This window comes from Chiloscyllium punctatum, chromosome 25 (genome assembly GCF_047496795.1).
Source record: "Chiloscyllium punctatum isolate Juve2018m chromosome 25, sChiPun1.3, whole genome shotgun sequence".
In the NCBI taxonomy this organism is placed as follows: Eukaryota; Metazoa; Chordata; class Chondrichthyes; order Orectolobiformes; family Hemiscylliidae; genus Chiloscyllium; species Chiloscyllium punctatum.
Genome location: NC_092763.1, coordinates 30,291,304 through 30,306,960, shown reverse-complemented (window position 1 = coordinate 30,306,960; position 15,657 = coordinate 30,291,304). Strand labels below are relative to the sequence as shown.

Sequence of the window (15,657 nt, the reverse complement as noted above, 5' to 3'; positions counted from 1 at the left end):
ACCACTTTGTGATAGCTGTCATCCAAGTATGTCAAAGTCAATTTCTCTTTCTACTGTCATTTTCTTTAATGAATGTTACATTTTAAATATTGTTTTTGCTTTTGCTGTTCAGGTACCTCTTTGTTTGTCTTAGGCACTGAATGAAATTTTTAGCATACATCTTAGTGTTCAAAACACAAGAGAACATCAAAAAGATCTTTGGGAAATAGAGTTAGTCTTCACAGAAATTTGTGATCAAATATCTATCAGTAGAGACATTCCAAGTGACTTGAGACATTCATTATTCATTAAGCTACCTAAGAAATCTAAAGCAATGGAGTGTAATCATTTTAATGCAAAAAGCATCATGAGTCATCTCACTAAAGTGATCTTTAGAATCATAATAGAAAGAAATAATGGCAGATCTGAAGCAGAGTTTGTTGAAAAAGAGTCTGGTAAGAGAGGGAATATTTAACCTAAGAACAATCTTCAAACGATATCTAGGATTAAACAAGACCGGTTACATAGCCTATGAGAAAACATTTGATTATTTTTAACTGCAAAAGAGTAATAAAAGTGTTTCCAAAATGTACCATTGTCTGAAAAATGCCAGATTTACCCAGAGCTTCATTGAGACCAATAGCAAGCCTCAGGTTAGGAAGAGGGCACTCAGGCATATTTCAGTGAAATGAGGAGTGTGTCAATTCTGAGTGCTTTGCCTAAAATATTCAATTTTTAGGTATAACAAATACTTAGAGAATTAAATTACATCCAGGGGTAAAACGTGTATAAAAAGACATCAAAGTAGTGGTTTGTTGATGGTAGAGCTCATCTTGCAAAATCGGAAGAGGCGTTACAAAATATCATAAACCAAGTAAAATCTAGACTATTAGAGTCTGGATTGAGCATGAACACTGAAACACAAAAAACAATGGCGATAGAAAAACTACATTAGAAAAATAAAACCACAATAAAGATTGAAGTGGATGGTGTCACACTGGAAAAGTAGATAAGTTTGTCTATTTATGATTTCAGAAGGTGGAAGATATGATGTGGAAGGGGGATAGAGATAGCTAGAAATAAATTTGTGAAAATGGAAGAATGTGTTAACAGCAACAGAATTCCAAGCTTGAATTCCAAGAAAAACAACCTCAATGTTACTTTCCTGAATGCCTTAAGAATTTGGACATAGAATAAAGATATTTGGAAGGAATTAGAGACCTTTAAAATATGGATGTGGTGAAGTATTTATATTTTTCCATGATTATGAAGACAAAGGCTACATACAATATTCCAGATATAGTCCTTCCAAAGCCCGATCCAATTGTAGCAAGATTCCTGTCCTCCAATCTCCTCGTAATAAAAACCAACTTGCCTAACAAATTGCTTATTGCACCGGTATCCTAACATTGTGCTCCTTGCATGAGAACACCCAAGTTTCCATATGCATCAACATTTAGAAGTTTAACACCTTTTAAAACACTTTTACTTTCTGTTTTTACAACTGAAGTGAAAAACATCACACTTTCCCACAATAAACTTTATCTACCATTTGTTTCTCTTTCACTCCATCTGTCTCTATCTCTTTGGAGCCACTTTGTGATCTCCTCATGGTTTACATTCCTACTGCCAACAAAAATAAATAATTACTTTTCATCTCTGTTAATAATATATAAGATAAATAACTGAAGCCTTAGCATTGAGATTTCTGGCACTGCAAGTCATGGCCTGCAAACTTGAAAATATAGAGTTTATCCTTAAACTCTGGTTCCTGTCCACCAACTAATCATTTATGAAGACTAATATATTACTCCAACTCCATTCATTCTTATCTTATGAATAGGCCTTTTGTATGGCATCATACTGAATGTCATTTGAAATCCAAATATATTACATCTACTGGGTTCTCTTTTAGTTAACTAACTATTTACCACTTCAAAAAATGTTAATACATTTGTCAGACATGATTTACTTTCATTGAACCATGTTGACCTTCTTAGATCATACTACATGCACTGTTATCAATCATAAAATATAAATCATAACCAGTGTATACACTATACACTATGCCACTTGTATAACAGTAGGATATAAACATTAGATTCTGGAATATATCAGTTTTCAGTCCTTTAAGTTTATCCAATAGTTTTTACCTGCTTTATCACTTTAATTTCCTCATACTTTACTGGGCAATAATTAGATAGTTTACTTTCATATTCTACATTGTACTCTATTGTTCAATTGTTTGGTGCTTCATGATGTGTGTCTACTTGTGTTTCTCTTTGTGTTGTTAGTCAAGCCTGGATGTTGCAGCAGACAAACAGAAACCAAATTGAAAATCACCTAAAACCCATTTCTTTCACCTGGGTCATCTGTCTACCATCTCCTTATTTGCCTAGGAAGTCTAACTTTGCTTTATAATGCCGCTGTGAAATGCCTACAGATGTTTTATTTTGCTAATATACTGTAGAAATACATGTCCCATAAATACATGCTATTTGTGGGAGCTTGCATGTGTAAATTGACTATCAAATTTGTCCATGTGACAATATGGGAGAGGTAGTGGAAATTTCAATTCTCTAGTCAGCCATGACATCAGACTAATTTGCTGGAGACATGAGTTTGAACCCCACCATGGCATTTGTGAACATTTGAATTCAATAAGAATCTGGAATTTAAAAAAAGAAAGCCTAATGTTCTTTGGGAAAGAAATCTGCCACTCTTACCTAGTCTGGCCTACACTTGACTGCAGACCCACAGAAATGTGATTGACTCTGAACCCTCATTTGCTGGCCTAATCAGTCATGCCCAAATAAAAAATAAACTAAAACAAAAAAAAGCTAAATGCTTTAGGATTTCCTAAAGTCAAAATAAGTTGCATATAAATGCACGTGATTTCTCCAAAATAAACCAAATCTTCTAGCTCCATTACTTGGCTACACCGGGAATACCATTTACCCAGCTAATAGAACATCTATACAAGACTTGACAGTATTTTAAGAATTTAACAACAATTGAGTGTTGGTTTAAGGCCTTCACATTTAGAATCCTGACTCCTGAATCCCCCTCCTAAATGCCCTCACTTGTGACTTTAACAAATGTTGGAAATCCAGCCAAACGAGAGCTGTCAGATTCATCAGGTAAGAACTTTTACATCTACTTGCTAAATTGAGTATATCCCTGAGAAAGCCATGTGATCAGACTCACTTGTCCCCCTGTCAACTATTCCTGTGAGACCTTCAATCTCTTGACATTGCACATAAAGGCCTCCTATTTCCAAACCTCCTACCTCCATAGGCCTCTGACCTTCCCTTCATCCTACTCACTCCCTCAACCGCCAATCCCTTGGCATCATCTGATTCAACCCATTCTGACTTCATTCACCTGATGCCTGTGATATTGTGCCCTAGAGCACTAACTTCACTCTGCAACGCCCAAGTTTCCAAACATCTTGATCGGCCAATGATCACACCCCATTCGCTTCTCTGACCTTCCCCTGCCACAGCCACATGATTGTCTGCTTAGCTGAAACCAAAGCTCATCATTCAGATTGAGGAACTGCCCAATAGACAATCAGCAGTGTCAAGTGCATGCTGGGGAGATAAATCTCGACTTTCCATGCCTGACAGACAAAGTTGTCACTCCCAGCTCTTCTTCACTCCTGATGGCTCATGTAAGTTAAAGTCCAGACCTACAACTGTGTAAATTGTTCATATTTTCTCCATAATGTATGACCATAAGCTCAGTGCTGCTTTTATAGTACCTCTTGCAGTGGGGGGTCACTAAACAAAGGATTATTAGACTTGGAGGATTTAAAAATTGTATAATATTCTATTCCTACAAATTAAGAATTGATTCATTTTTCACTGTACCCATAATTTCATCAACAGAAATGCCGAACAAATACATGCCCCCATATCTGAGATTAAGTGTCATTTTCTGATTTGTAGAAGTTAAGATAGTCAAAGCTTTTAGAATGACGGAACTTGACTTAATTTATGGTTTGACTTTACGGACCAATGTTTTAATCACAGGCAACTTGTATTAGAGTTTCCATTTTTGTTTGTCCCCCTGCTTGAAGCATGACCTCCTGCATTGAGAATAAAGTCATCCTGTGAGATTGTTTCTTTTTATTACTGGCGAAATACCTGGAAAACTATGAATCAAAACTGAGTTTCTGTATCGGAAGAAATCATTTATTTCGCTATTTTTAACTTGCATCCAGTGATTCTTTCACATCGTACATCATGCAGAGAAACTGCGCTCGATCAATGACACTTCTGCAAGATTTAAACAGCCTTTGCCCTAGTTTAATCACATCACAAAACATCCTAATTGACTTAGGCTATTCTTCTGTCTCTCCATTTGAAACTGCTGTTTAGTGTGTGGTTGGAGTTGACACTTGTCTTTTGACCCCTTTTTCACTGAAGATAGTGATAAGGCAAGTCCAGGAACCATTAAAGCCAGGCTAAAAAAAATGCTTGGCTATTTCTTCAATCCTTTATTAAGTTAATGAGAGTGCCATCTAGAAGAGGAAAAGGCTGCATGTAGTTCTCCTGGGAAACACAAGCCTAGTACTTTATTTTATGCATGTTTTCCTGGATTTCATATTACAGCTTGCATTTCCTGAAAACAGATGGAATCTTGCTAAGCAAAGGACAGTGCTGTTCAATCTTTGTTTAACTGTATGTAAGACCAGCTGCTGTTTAGAGTTTTGGTAGCTGTCTTCCTGTGTTAATCTGATTTACTCGTTTGAGGGCTGACCTCATCATCCTGTCAGTATGGTATCCCACCTACACAGTTAGCAGCAGCTTAGTATTTGCAGTGAGTGCTAGCAGCACTGTATACCGTTCAGAGAAGAGAAGGCTTGTTCTTTTTGGTTTCTTCAGTGAAGGGATTTGGTGCAGAGGCGTGAAACTGTGTCGAAAACAAAGCTATTTCACATCTACAAGTTTAAGATTCTCTACGATAATGATGTCTGTGTCCGGGAGGAAGGAGTTTGACATGAAACAGATTCTGAGGCTGAGATGGAAATGGTTTAGCCACCCCTCACAGAGCTCTTCTGGAAGCAGTGGCTGTCTCCAGCAGGAGGGATTTGAGCACCGTGGTCTGGGTCAGAGCAGATTGAAAAGCCACTCTAGGGACAGAAGTGGACTCAGGAAAAACAGCAGCCCTGTAAACAGTTTACTGGCACCTGTGCCAGCTCCAATTTACAACAGACCTGACAGTCAGCCATGGTATCAGCAGAATACAGTGCCACGCACACCAGAGGATGAAGGACTCGCTAAAATTTCTGACCAAGAGGATACAGTTAAAGAAGAAAAAGAGAACAAAGGAGCAGTGGAATCAGGCAGTGTTGATGTTGCAGAAGAGCCTATAGAGAGGTAAGAGCTAGCACTAATAATATGGAAGAAGACTGATTATTATTTACATTATTTTTAAAATGTCAATTATATTAGGCTGTAGTTCAAAATTATGCTCAATAATGGCAGCATATTTTATGCATGCCCTAAGCTTTTTCTACTGCTTTGTTTTTTTGTAATTGTGACTGATCATCTGCTTGACATATTGTTACATAATGCTCGTGATGGACTTGAATACCTGTGGATAATTCGCCTGCAATCACATGTTTATCACTCCTCAGTAAAAAAACCTGCAGATGTATTCAGCAACTCATAGGCTGATAGCAGTTTCATGTGGTTATGCAGCCTCAGACCCACTTCTGTTTTCAGTACAGTCAGCAGAGCAAGCAATGATTTCGTCTGAGTTATATTTAAAATGTGTCAGAATCATGTTTATTCAAAGCTTCATTTTATAGCACTTGTAAAAGATAAATTTTATTGGTGTTGTTGCCCAGTTCATATGCATGGAAACTTTTCACTTGTACTTCCTAACAGTTATAATGTCTTGGACCCAATCCAAAGATGACCCAGTGAGAATATGGAACTCTGGTATCACCTGAGTGATTGAATTGACTTGCGTAGATGTATTCATGAAGAAGCTGATTAAACATATGATGGAGAAACTGGTTGAAGGTTACATCAAAATGGTGTTATAAAGTGGAAGGAAGTTTGTGTAGAGACCTGTTGGGCTGAATGGTATTTTTCTGTGTTGTAAATTCGGTGTAATTCTACATAATTTCATGTTATGCGTGATTTGCAAAGTCTTTGGCTCACCACCAAGTAACTATTTGTGCTAATAAGTAAACAGTGAAAGGACAGCACATGGGCAGGGCATTATGTTATCGTCACGCAAGGCCAATAATGGTTAAGTTCAAATTCCTAGCCTGAATTCACAGACAAAAATGTACTTCGAGTCAGGAGATGTTGAGGGCTGTGAAGGAGAGAAAATTGAAACATAAGTTAATAAAGGCTGCTGTTAGAATATTGGTAGAGACCTGAAGATATAGTTTCAAAACCACCATTATATGTTAGGAATAGTCTATACAACAGGCAGAGATATAAGAAAGGAGAAAAATCAGTTCATATACCCTGAACAAAAGCATCTCATAGAAAACTGCTGAAAAAACATTTGTAAAAGTAGTGAAGATAACTGAAAATTGTGAATATTTTCCCTGGAAACAATGAAACATTATCATCAATAAACATCCAATTTAACCTATGCTTAGTGGTAGATACCATTATCTATGTTACTGATATGAAATGCAATTTTAGATTGTATTGTATTTTAATTTGATGAATTACAGCATGAAATATCCACTTTAATGGAGTGTTTCTGTGAAGATAGGGAGTGAAGTGGAAAGGGTTTTCTCTATGCTTTTGTAGTAGTTTTTCAGCTATTTTTATGTATTAGTTGATGGATGTTTCTGACCAGAAAAAAACACTGATATCAAAACTACCCAAAGTGGTATCTCCTGCTAATCTTGTGACACAACAGAAAACCAAACACTGAACCTTTGAGAGAACTGTGCTGCCTTCCTGTTACCCTAACCGCTCAGTTATAGCCTATACTGCGAAAACCAATGTCCTCACCATTTCCTTCTTTATTATTTCTACATCATTAAAACCTTTTCTTATCTTGATATTTAGAGCATCAGAGACAAAGAACAGTCCAGTAGTGAGCTGACTACATGTTGTTCCTGATTTCTCCAGATAGTGAAGCGCTGAAAGCTCAGACAGAAAGTACCATTCAGATACTGTTTCCAATGTCAACTGTTGCTAATTTGTTTGTTTACAACACGTTTATTTATTAATGCATTTTTATTAACATAGTTTTTCCTTTTTAGGATTCCCTACACCTTCATTTCATTCCCTGGTTGAAGGCCATGTCAGCAACCTGCCCTTAGCATTGCCGGAATGCAATTTTGTGAACAGGTAGTTCACCATGGAACCCTTCACCTTTAGTTCCCCTTCCCTGTCCGATATCCACCTCCACTCAAATGACAAGATTTCTCTTTGAGTTAGGTGCCTGAGGTAGGGATCAATTGGAGGAGCAGGCAGCAGGCCTGGGCAATGACCCAGCTCCATGCTCTGCTGAGAACAGTGATTTGTCTCACATTTGCAAATGAGTGGTCAGACGGTCAGCCTATTATCGAAATAAGGACACTGATTGGCTACTTAAAGCTGTATGACCAGCAGGAGGTCTTTCTGCACTGAAGAAGCAGCAGCTCACGATTCAGGTACATAGGAAAGAAAGGGCCTCCAAACGGTGGTGTTTATTTCCAAGTTATTAAAACTTTAAATATAAAACAAATTGCCTTTAGCAGCTGGGTCACTATCCTGGCAGAGGAGTCCCTTCACAGTACAGCCTGCTGCCAAGAGATTGCAATTGGCTTGTTCATAATCCGCAAGAGGTTCTTCTACCCACCTTAACTGACACCTAGCCATATGTCGGCATGTTGCCTGGTTGACCCTCTCTCCTCTGTCCCCAGCAGAAATTAAGCATCTGCCTCCCATAGTGCTCATACCCACTGGGGCTTGAAAATTCTACCCATTCTGATAATAGTTTGATTGACAACTGGAAATCACTGCATGAACATAGAATTTAATGCTCCAATTGCAGAAAGCTCTGTTGGACTGCACATCCTGATTACTTAATAATTCCATACACAGAATCAGGAACAAGTCTTTCAGTTCCTCAAGCCTATTCCTATTTGTTTAACTGAATAACACTTCTACAGGAATAATGAGGAGCATTCCACTAACTTAAAACAGACACCTAAGGTATATTTTACCACATAAAATTACATGAATTTTCACAATTATTCTCAATGATTTGTGGTCAATAAATATATACAACGAAGAAATCCTTCAAGATGATCATTAAGAAGCCCCAATATTATTACCAGAAAAGGGAAGTAAGATTGCTGGCTAAGTATTATGATAAGTGTTGGATGATGAAAGCACATGTTTTCTTTGACTCCCTTTTCCCAGTTGCAGTGGAGTTGACCCACCAATATCCCAGCACACTGAAAACATTGCTCCAATTGTATTCTATGTAAAAGCATATGTTTTTAAAGTTGGTAAAAGCTGAAAACTTTTAAATGGGCACAAATGGGAATGAATGATAATTTCACCCTAACAAACACTTTCGACCCACGCAGGTGGTAATCTTGCCACCCACATGCAAATAGTCATTTACCAGCATCATATTCAAAATGGATTGACATCCATGCATTAATGAAAAGGTGGGTGAAACTTGGAGGTGTGCAAATGCTTCCTACATTATTGTTGACATCTCATCAAGCATCGGCAGAACAGTCATGAACATTAAAGCATCCCAATCCTGCGAGAGCAGTTTTTAAATAAAGCACAGTTTTTCTTAAAGAGACAGGCCAGTGAATCAGCTAAGTTCATATTTGAGTTTCCCTTTATTCTGAACATTTAGCAATTGCTTGACAATGACCTGACTCACTAGCAGAGTTTTAAATAAAGCTCAAACATAATATCATTTCAATTCCGTAATGCAATAGGTACATAGAATGTGAACTGTTTCATTAACAATAATGCACATTTGTAGAATGCCTTTAATGTAAATTAATATTCTGGATTAGTGGTGCTGGAAGAGCACAGCAGTTCAGGCAGCATCCAAGGAGCAGCGAAATCGACAGTTCGGGCAAAAGCGATTTTGCCGCTCCTTGGATGCTGCCTGAACTGCTGTGCTCTTCCAGCACCACTAATCCAGAATCTGGTTTCCAGCATCTGCAGTCATTGTTTTTACCATGTAAATTACTATCAGAATGCACTTTAAAAAAAGTGTTATCAAAATAAAATTTGATGCTAAATAGCATAAGGAGAGATTACACAGATGATCTAAGGCTTGATCAAAGAGTGAGGATTTTAGGAGCATCTTAAGCAGAGGAGACAGAGAGAAATAGAAAAGTTTTGAGAAGTAATTCCAGAGATGTGGGTCCTGTAGCTGAAAGTACAGTCTGAAATGACGGGGCAAAGGGAATCAGAGATATGCAAAGAAAAATTGACCTGGAGTGTAGAAAACCCAGAGGCTTGTGGGATACTGGTGATATCATGAGGTGTTGAAAACAAAGATATGCATTTTTAAATTAAGGCATTGCTGGACTGGAAGTTAGTCCAGGGCCAATCTGTGCAGCAAAAAAGAGATGGTGAATGAATGAGCCTTGTTGCAAGTTATAGCACAAGAAACAGTGTGTTGGATTAGCTCAAAGTCATGGAGGATGAAAGGCAGAAATCTGGTCAAAAAAATGTTGGAATTATCAAGCATAGAGCTATCAAATAGCTGGACGAGGGTTTCAGCAGATTTGAGGCAGAAGTAATTCCTGGGGAAGATAGGAGTGTTAATTCCTAATGGGTATATTGAACCATAAAATGAATGTTTTGAGAAAAATTAATGTTAGATTGTTAATCCTCAAACATTTGCTTATATCTGCTCCTTAGGTAATGTTACATTTAGACCAGTGGCAGGAGACTGTTTTTAAGACTAAACTTGTAATGGTAAGAATCTTCTAACTGATTTAGTATGCTTCATTAAGACTAGCTTGAAGGATTTAATGCTTCAACTGTTTTAATGTGAGGCTTGTGGTGGCACAGTCAAAATGTGATCCACAGGGAATAGTGTTTTAAATTTTTAGAAGGTATCTTATTCAATAATTCAAAGCCGAAATGATCATTCTTTTGCCCCACTGTTGTACATCTCTTGTTGTAACCGTTATGTGGGAGAACACAAAGAGAAACCTAAATTAAAATTTCAGATTAGAAAACAGATGCTATAGTAAATGAATATTTCATTTGATTGCTCAGTGTGAACTCAGCTGATATCACCCTAATAAGATTCACGTTTCCCTTTCTTCTAACCACTTAAGTTCTATAAGGCAGGGGTAATTCTGTAGTAATTTAAGGAGTAGACAATGAAATTTTATGAAACCAAACTGCAGATCTGATCAATTTTAAGTTTTTTTGCACTTAAGGAATAGTTCTTGCTGTATCTTTAAAAAGTGCAGTCCTCTGTTTTTCAACAAAATACCAAGGCCGGACTGCCTTATATGTTATTTTTGGAAAGACTTTTATTCCTGTTGCTTGACCAGTTTACATAATGCCCCAAACATTCTGCACAGGGTCAGAAGCCCTATTTCTGAGCATGACCGGACTGAAAGATACTCACTTACCTCACTCAGTTTTGCCCTAGAATTTCCTGGAGAGGACTCCTCCTTTTCTGAAACATTGGTATCCTGAATTGATTGGCGTGGAAGCTATGCTTCGTTTGACAGCAGGGTTGTATTTTATGGTTTAAATTTTCTGTAGGGATGTGGTGACAAGTGGATGGGAGAAAGGGAGTGGGTGGGGGGGGGAGGGTGATAGAACATAGAACATAGAACATAGAAGAATACAGCGCAGTACAGGCCCTTCAGCCCTCGATGTTGCGCCGATCAAAGCCCACCTAACCTACACTAACCCACTATCCTCCATATACCTATCCAATGCCCGCTTAAATACCCATAAAGAGGGAGAGTCCACTACTGCTACTGGCAGGGCATTCCATGAACTTACGACTCGCTGAGTGAAGAACCTACCCCTAACATCAGTCCTATATCTACCCCCCCTTAATTTAAAGCTATGCCCCCTTGGAATAGCTGACTCCATATGTGGAAAAAGGTTCTCACTGTCAACCCTATCTAACCCCCGAATCATCTTGTACACCTCTATCAAATCACCCCTAAACCTTCTTTTCTCCAATGAAAACAACCCCAAGTGCCTCAGCCTTTCCTCATAGGATCTTCCTACCATACCAGGCAACATCCTGGTAAACTTCCTCTGCACCCGTTCCAGTGCCTCCACATCCTTCCTATAGTACGGCGACCAAAACTGCACACAATATTCCAGATGCGGCCGCACCAGAGTCTTATACAACTGCAGCATGACCTCAGGACTCCGGAACTCAATTCCTCTACCAATAAAAGCCAGTACGCCATATGCCTTCTTCACTGCACTATTTACCTGGGTGGCAACTTTCAGAGATCTGTGTACATGGACACCAAGATCCCTCTGCTCTTCCACACTACCAAGTAGTCTACCATTAGCCCAGTAATCCATCTTTTTATTACTCTTACCAAAGTGAATCACTTCACACTTAGCTACATTGAACTCCATTTGCCACCTTTCTGCCCAGCTCTGCAGCTTCTCTATATCCCGCTGTAACCTGCCATATCCTTCCTCACTGTCTACAACTCCTCCGACTTTCGTATCATCCGCAAACTTGCTCACCCAACCTTCTAACCCTTCCTCCAGGTCATAATGGTCGGATGACGGTCGGATGACTATGAAGTGGATGAATGTTTAGGATAGATCATGGTCAGATCAGGGATGTGGGAGTAAGATGTTGAGCTGAGGTGGAATTGAAGGGTCCTGTGAATCTAAGTCAGGGATGGGGTGGTGTTTTGGAGATGGAGGGACAGTCCAGTGGAGATTGTCAGGTCATTTGGAGGTGCATTTGTTGGGAACTGTCTGGCTAAGGTGCAGCAGAATTGGGATGTAGGATGGGAAACAGAATCTGGTAATGGGGTCAGGGTTCTGGTGTTGGAAGGGATGGTCGTTGGGGTCAGGTTGAGGTGGGGTTGTTGAATCTTGGATGCCTTGGTGTGTTGGGCATGTAGTTTGCAGTGTCAGTGGTGAGTCAAGGGCTCAGTTTATTAATTACCCATGAATAGAGCTGGTTTGAGATTCTTCACTCCACAACATCTCCAACTCTGGGATTCTTTTGGAGAGCTCCAGATACAGGGTAATCATTGCAAGGAAGACTTAACTTCCAGTGAAGTTCTCACTGCTTCAGCTGTGTTTGGATCTCCACATAGTCCTGATGCACAACTCCAGTCTACCCTGCAGAAACATATCTGTTCACTTGTTGAATGACACATCTATGGAATATTCCTGATTACTTGCTCAGAATTGGTATGGACGATCTCTGCTGTAGGTGTAGTAGTGTAGGTAGACTTAACCAGCCTCAGATATTTACAGATTGGAAAGATCACTGAATGCAATTTTTCCAGGGCAACTTCTGAAGAAATTCCATGGATGAGGATGGTAGGTGAGATGAGAGCATTTTGTGACCTCTGTCACCTTCTGAAAGTGTAAATGTCTTGTTTATTGATAATAGCCCCTTGAACAACAAGCTGCTGCCAGGGAGACCTTTGGCTTAAGTGGATTCAGTAGCTCAAGGAGGGCTGGCCTGGGGAAATACATTGGGTACTAAAGATAGACAGAAAGGAGAAACCTAAAATGGAAAAGTTCAGAATCAGTAAGGAGTCTATTTGGACAGCAATACATGCAGTAGGTTCAGATGATGTTTAATGTTACTCATGATCATATTGAATGGCGGAGCAGGCTTGAAGGGCCCAATGGCCTACTTCTGCTCCTATTTCCTATGTTTCTTGCTTTTCAAAATGCTTGTTCTTCATCTAGTCCTAACCACCTCCTATGCTGTATTAAATGTCTAACTTTTCCTCTTCTTCACGTGAAGTGCAAATACACTTCAAGGAAAGAAGAATAAGTTATCAGATCACGACATTGAAAATCAAATTTCACCATGATTTTTAGTCAATGCAATACATGCGATTTCTGGCAATTTACAAAAATTTCACTGCTGTAACAATGGTATTAACATTTTACCTAGCTACTATGAACTGTCAAAACAGCAGGCACAACTAATGTTTACATGATCATTTGTGTACATTAAGTTTTTTTTTGCTGTGAGCATCAAATGATTGCACCCGTAATGATGGTTTTTCTTTACAATGTCTTGGGTAACAACATACCACAATCGGTTGAAAACATGAAAAGTTAATGGATTGAGCTAGCGATTCAGTAAATTATTTGCTGAAGTGAAGTCTGTTTCACTTACTGGTCCTAACTATCTCAATGCACTATGTAATGGTGAAATTAAGCTCTCCAACATTGCACAGAGACAAGATGTAGACAAATAAAAAACTCAGTGTAGTAGATTAAGCATGGTTTTAAAATACAGTTATTATTAAGGGGAAAGAACATTTAATGCAGGAAATAATTTCTTCTGATCAAGGGACAGGATGTACATGTATTTGGAAAGGCGCAGCAGTAGCTGGAGATCAGAGCTGAAAATGTGCTACTGCGCTTTTCCAGCAACACATTTTCAGCTCTGATCTCCAGCATCTGCATGCCTCACTTTCTCCAGGTATTTGGAAAGGCAAGGATTGATTCAGGATTGTCAACATGGCTTTGTTTTTGGGAAATCATGTCTCACAAACTTGATTAAGTTTTTTGAAGAAGCAACAAAGAAGATTGATGAGGGTAGAGCAGTAGATGTGATCTATATGGACTTCAGTAAGGCGTTCAACAAGGTTCCCCATGGGAAAGGTTAGATCTCATGGAATATAGGGAGAACTAGCCATTTGGATACAGAACTGGCTCAAAGGTAGAAGACAGAGGGTGGTGGTGGAGGGTTGTTTTTCAAACTGGAGGCCTGTGACCAGTAGAGTGCCACAAGGATCGGTGCTGGGTCCTCTACTTTTTGTCATTTCCATAAATGATTTGGATGCGAGCATAAGAGGTACAGTTAGTAAGTTTGCAGATGACACCAAAATTGGAAGTGTAGTAGACAGAGAAGATGGTTACCTCAGATTTCAACAGGATCTTGACCAGATGGGCCAATGGGCTGAGAATTGGCAGATGGAGTTTAATCCAAATAAATGTGAGGCGCTGCATTTTGGGATAGCAAATCTTAGCAGGACTTATACACTTAATGGTAAGGTCCTAGGGAGTGTTGCTGAACAAAGAGACCTTGAAGTGCAGGTTCATAGCTCATTGAAAGTGGAGTCGCAGGTAGATAGGATAGTGAAGAAGGCATTTGGTATACTTTCCTTTATTGGTCAGAGTATTGAGTACAGACGTTGGGAGGTCATGTTGCGGCTGTACAGGACATTGGTTAGGCCACTGTTGGAATATTGCATGCAATTCTGGTCTCCTTCCTATCAGAAAGATGTGACACTTGAAAGGGTTCGGAAAAGATTTACAAGGATGTTGCCAGGGTTGGAGGATCTGAGCTACAGGGAGAGGCTAAACAGGCTGGGGCTGTTTTTCCTGGAGCGTTGGAGGCTGAGGGGTGACCTAATAGAGGCTTACAAAATTATGAGGGGCATGAATAGGATAAATAGACAAAGTCTTTTCCCTGGGGTCGGGGAGTCCAGAACTAGAGGGCATAGGTTTCGTGTGAGAGGGGAAAGATATAAAAGAGATCTGAGGGGCAAATTTTTCACACAAAGGGTGGTACGTATATGGAATGAGCTGCCAGAGGATGTGGTGGAGGCTGGTACAATTGCAACATTTAAGAGGCATTTGGATGGGTGTATGAATAGGAAGGGTTTGGAGGTATATGGGCTGGGTGCTGGCAGGTGGGACTAGACTGGGTTGGGATATTTGGTCGGCATGGACGGGTTGGACCGAAGGGTCTGTTTCCATGCTGTACACCTCTATGACTCTATGACTCTATAACTCCTCCATCTCAATTCTGCAACTTCTGTTCTGAAAACAAAAGCTTAAACATAAGAGGGCAAGGAGTAGAAAAGGTAGTGGACCTAATTGATTAACTTTGTAGAGAGGATCTTAAAAGATGCACAATGTGATAGAACTGTGCAGATTAACTGAAATATATGAAGTATCTTCTGCCTTTTTCACAATATACTTCATCACTTCAGCTACGCAAAACAAGACTTGGAAGTATTTAATAGAGTCTACCAGGGCAAAACATAGTAACATTAGTAACAATACAGTGCTCACATGAAAATGTATATGTCTCTTAAGAAATGATCTTATGTGCTTTCTTACCAAATAGTTAACACCACAAATCAATCTAGCACGGAATAGCCATTGCTGGCCATACTTGACTTTTTGTTATTCTGTCATGGGATAAGTATGTTTCTGAGACTGCCAAAAATTGTTAGCCATCCTTAATTGCTCTTGAGAATCCAACAATGAATTCATGAAGTATTACAAACAAAGTGGCCCAGGTACACCCACAGTCTGTTGGAATGTAGAGTTTGACCCAATGACAGATAATATGGCTCTAAAGTCAGATGGGGTGTGATGTGGAGGGGAACTTACAAGCCATGATATTCTCATGCTTCTACAACCCTAGTTCTTCTAAATGTTAGATGTCACACATTTGGCAGTGCTTGCAGGATACTAGGTGAAGGATTGTGGTGCATCTTGTGTGTGA

General features: G+C 39.2%; 1 protein-coding gene across 7 annotated transcripts in view; it reads left to right on the top strand.

Annotated features, from left to right (window-relative positions):
* The window catches only part of LOC140495791 (kelch-like protein 4), a 319,048-nt gene that overhangs the window by 142,144 nt on the left and 161,247 nt on the right, over nt 1-15,657 (top strand). For 2 of the 7 annotated variants that reach the window (XR_011964097.1, XM_072594901.1), the window contains exon 1: nt 4,746-5,363. The exons of 3 other annotated variants lie outside the window; for them this stretch is intronic. Coding sequence is in view for 2 of the 4 variants with exons in the window: in XM_072594901.1 (XP_072451002.1) it covers nt 4,951-5,363 (413 nt within the window). In the remaining 2 variants the exon portion in view is untranslated. Of the gene's footprint in view, nt 1-4,744; nt 5,364-15,657 lie in introns of those variants that run through there. 2 more of the 7 variants (XR_011964098.1, XM_072594900.1) reach the window with 2 other exon arrangements.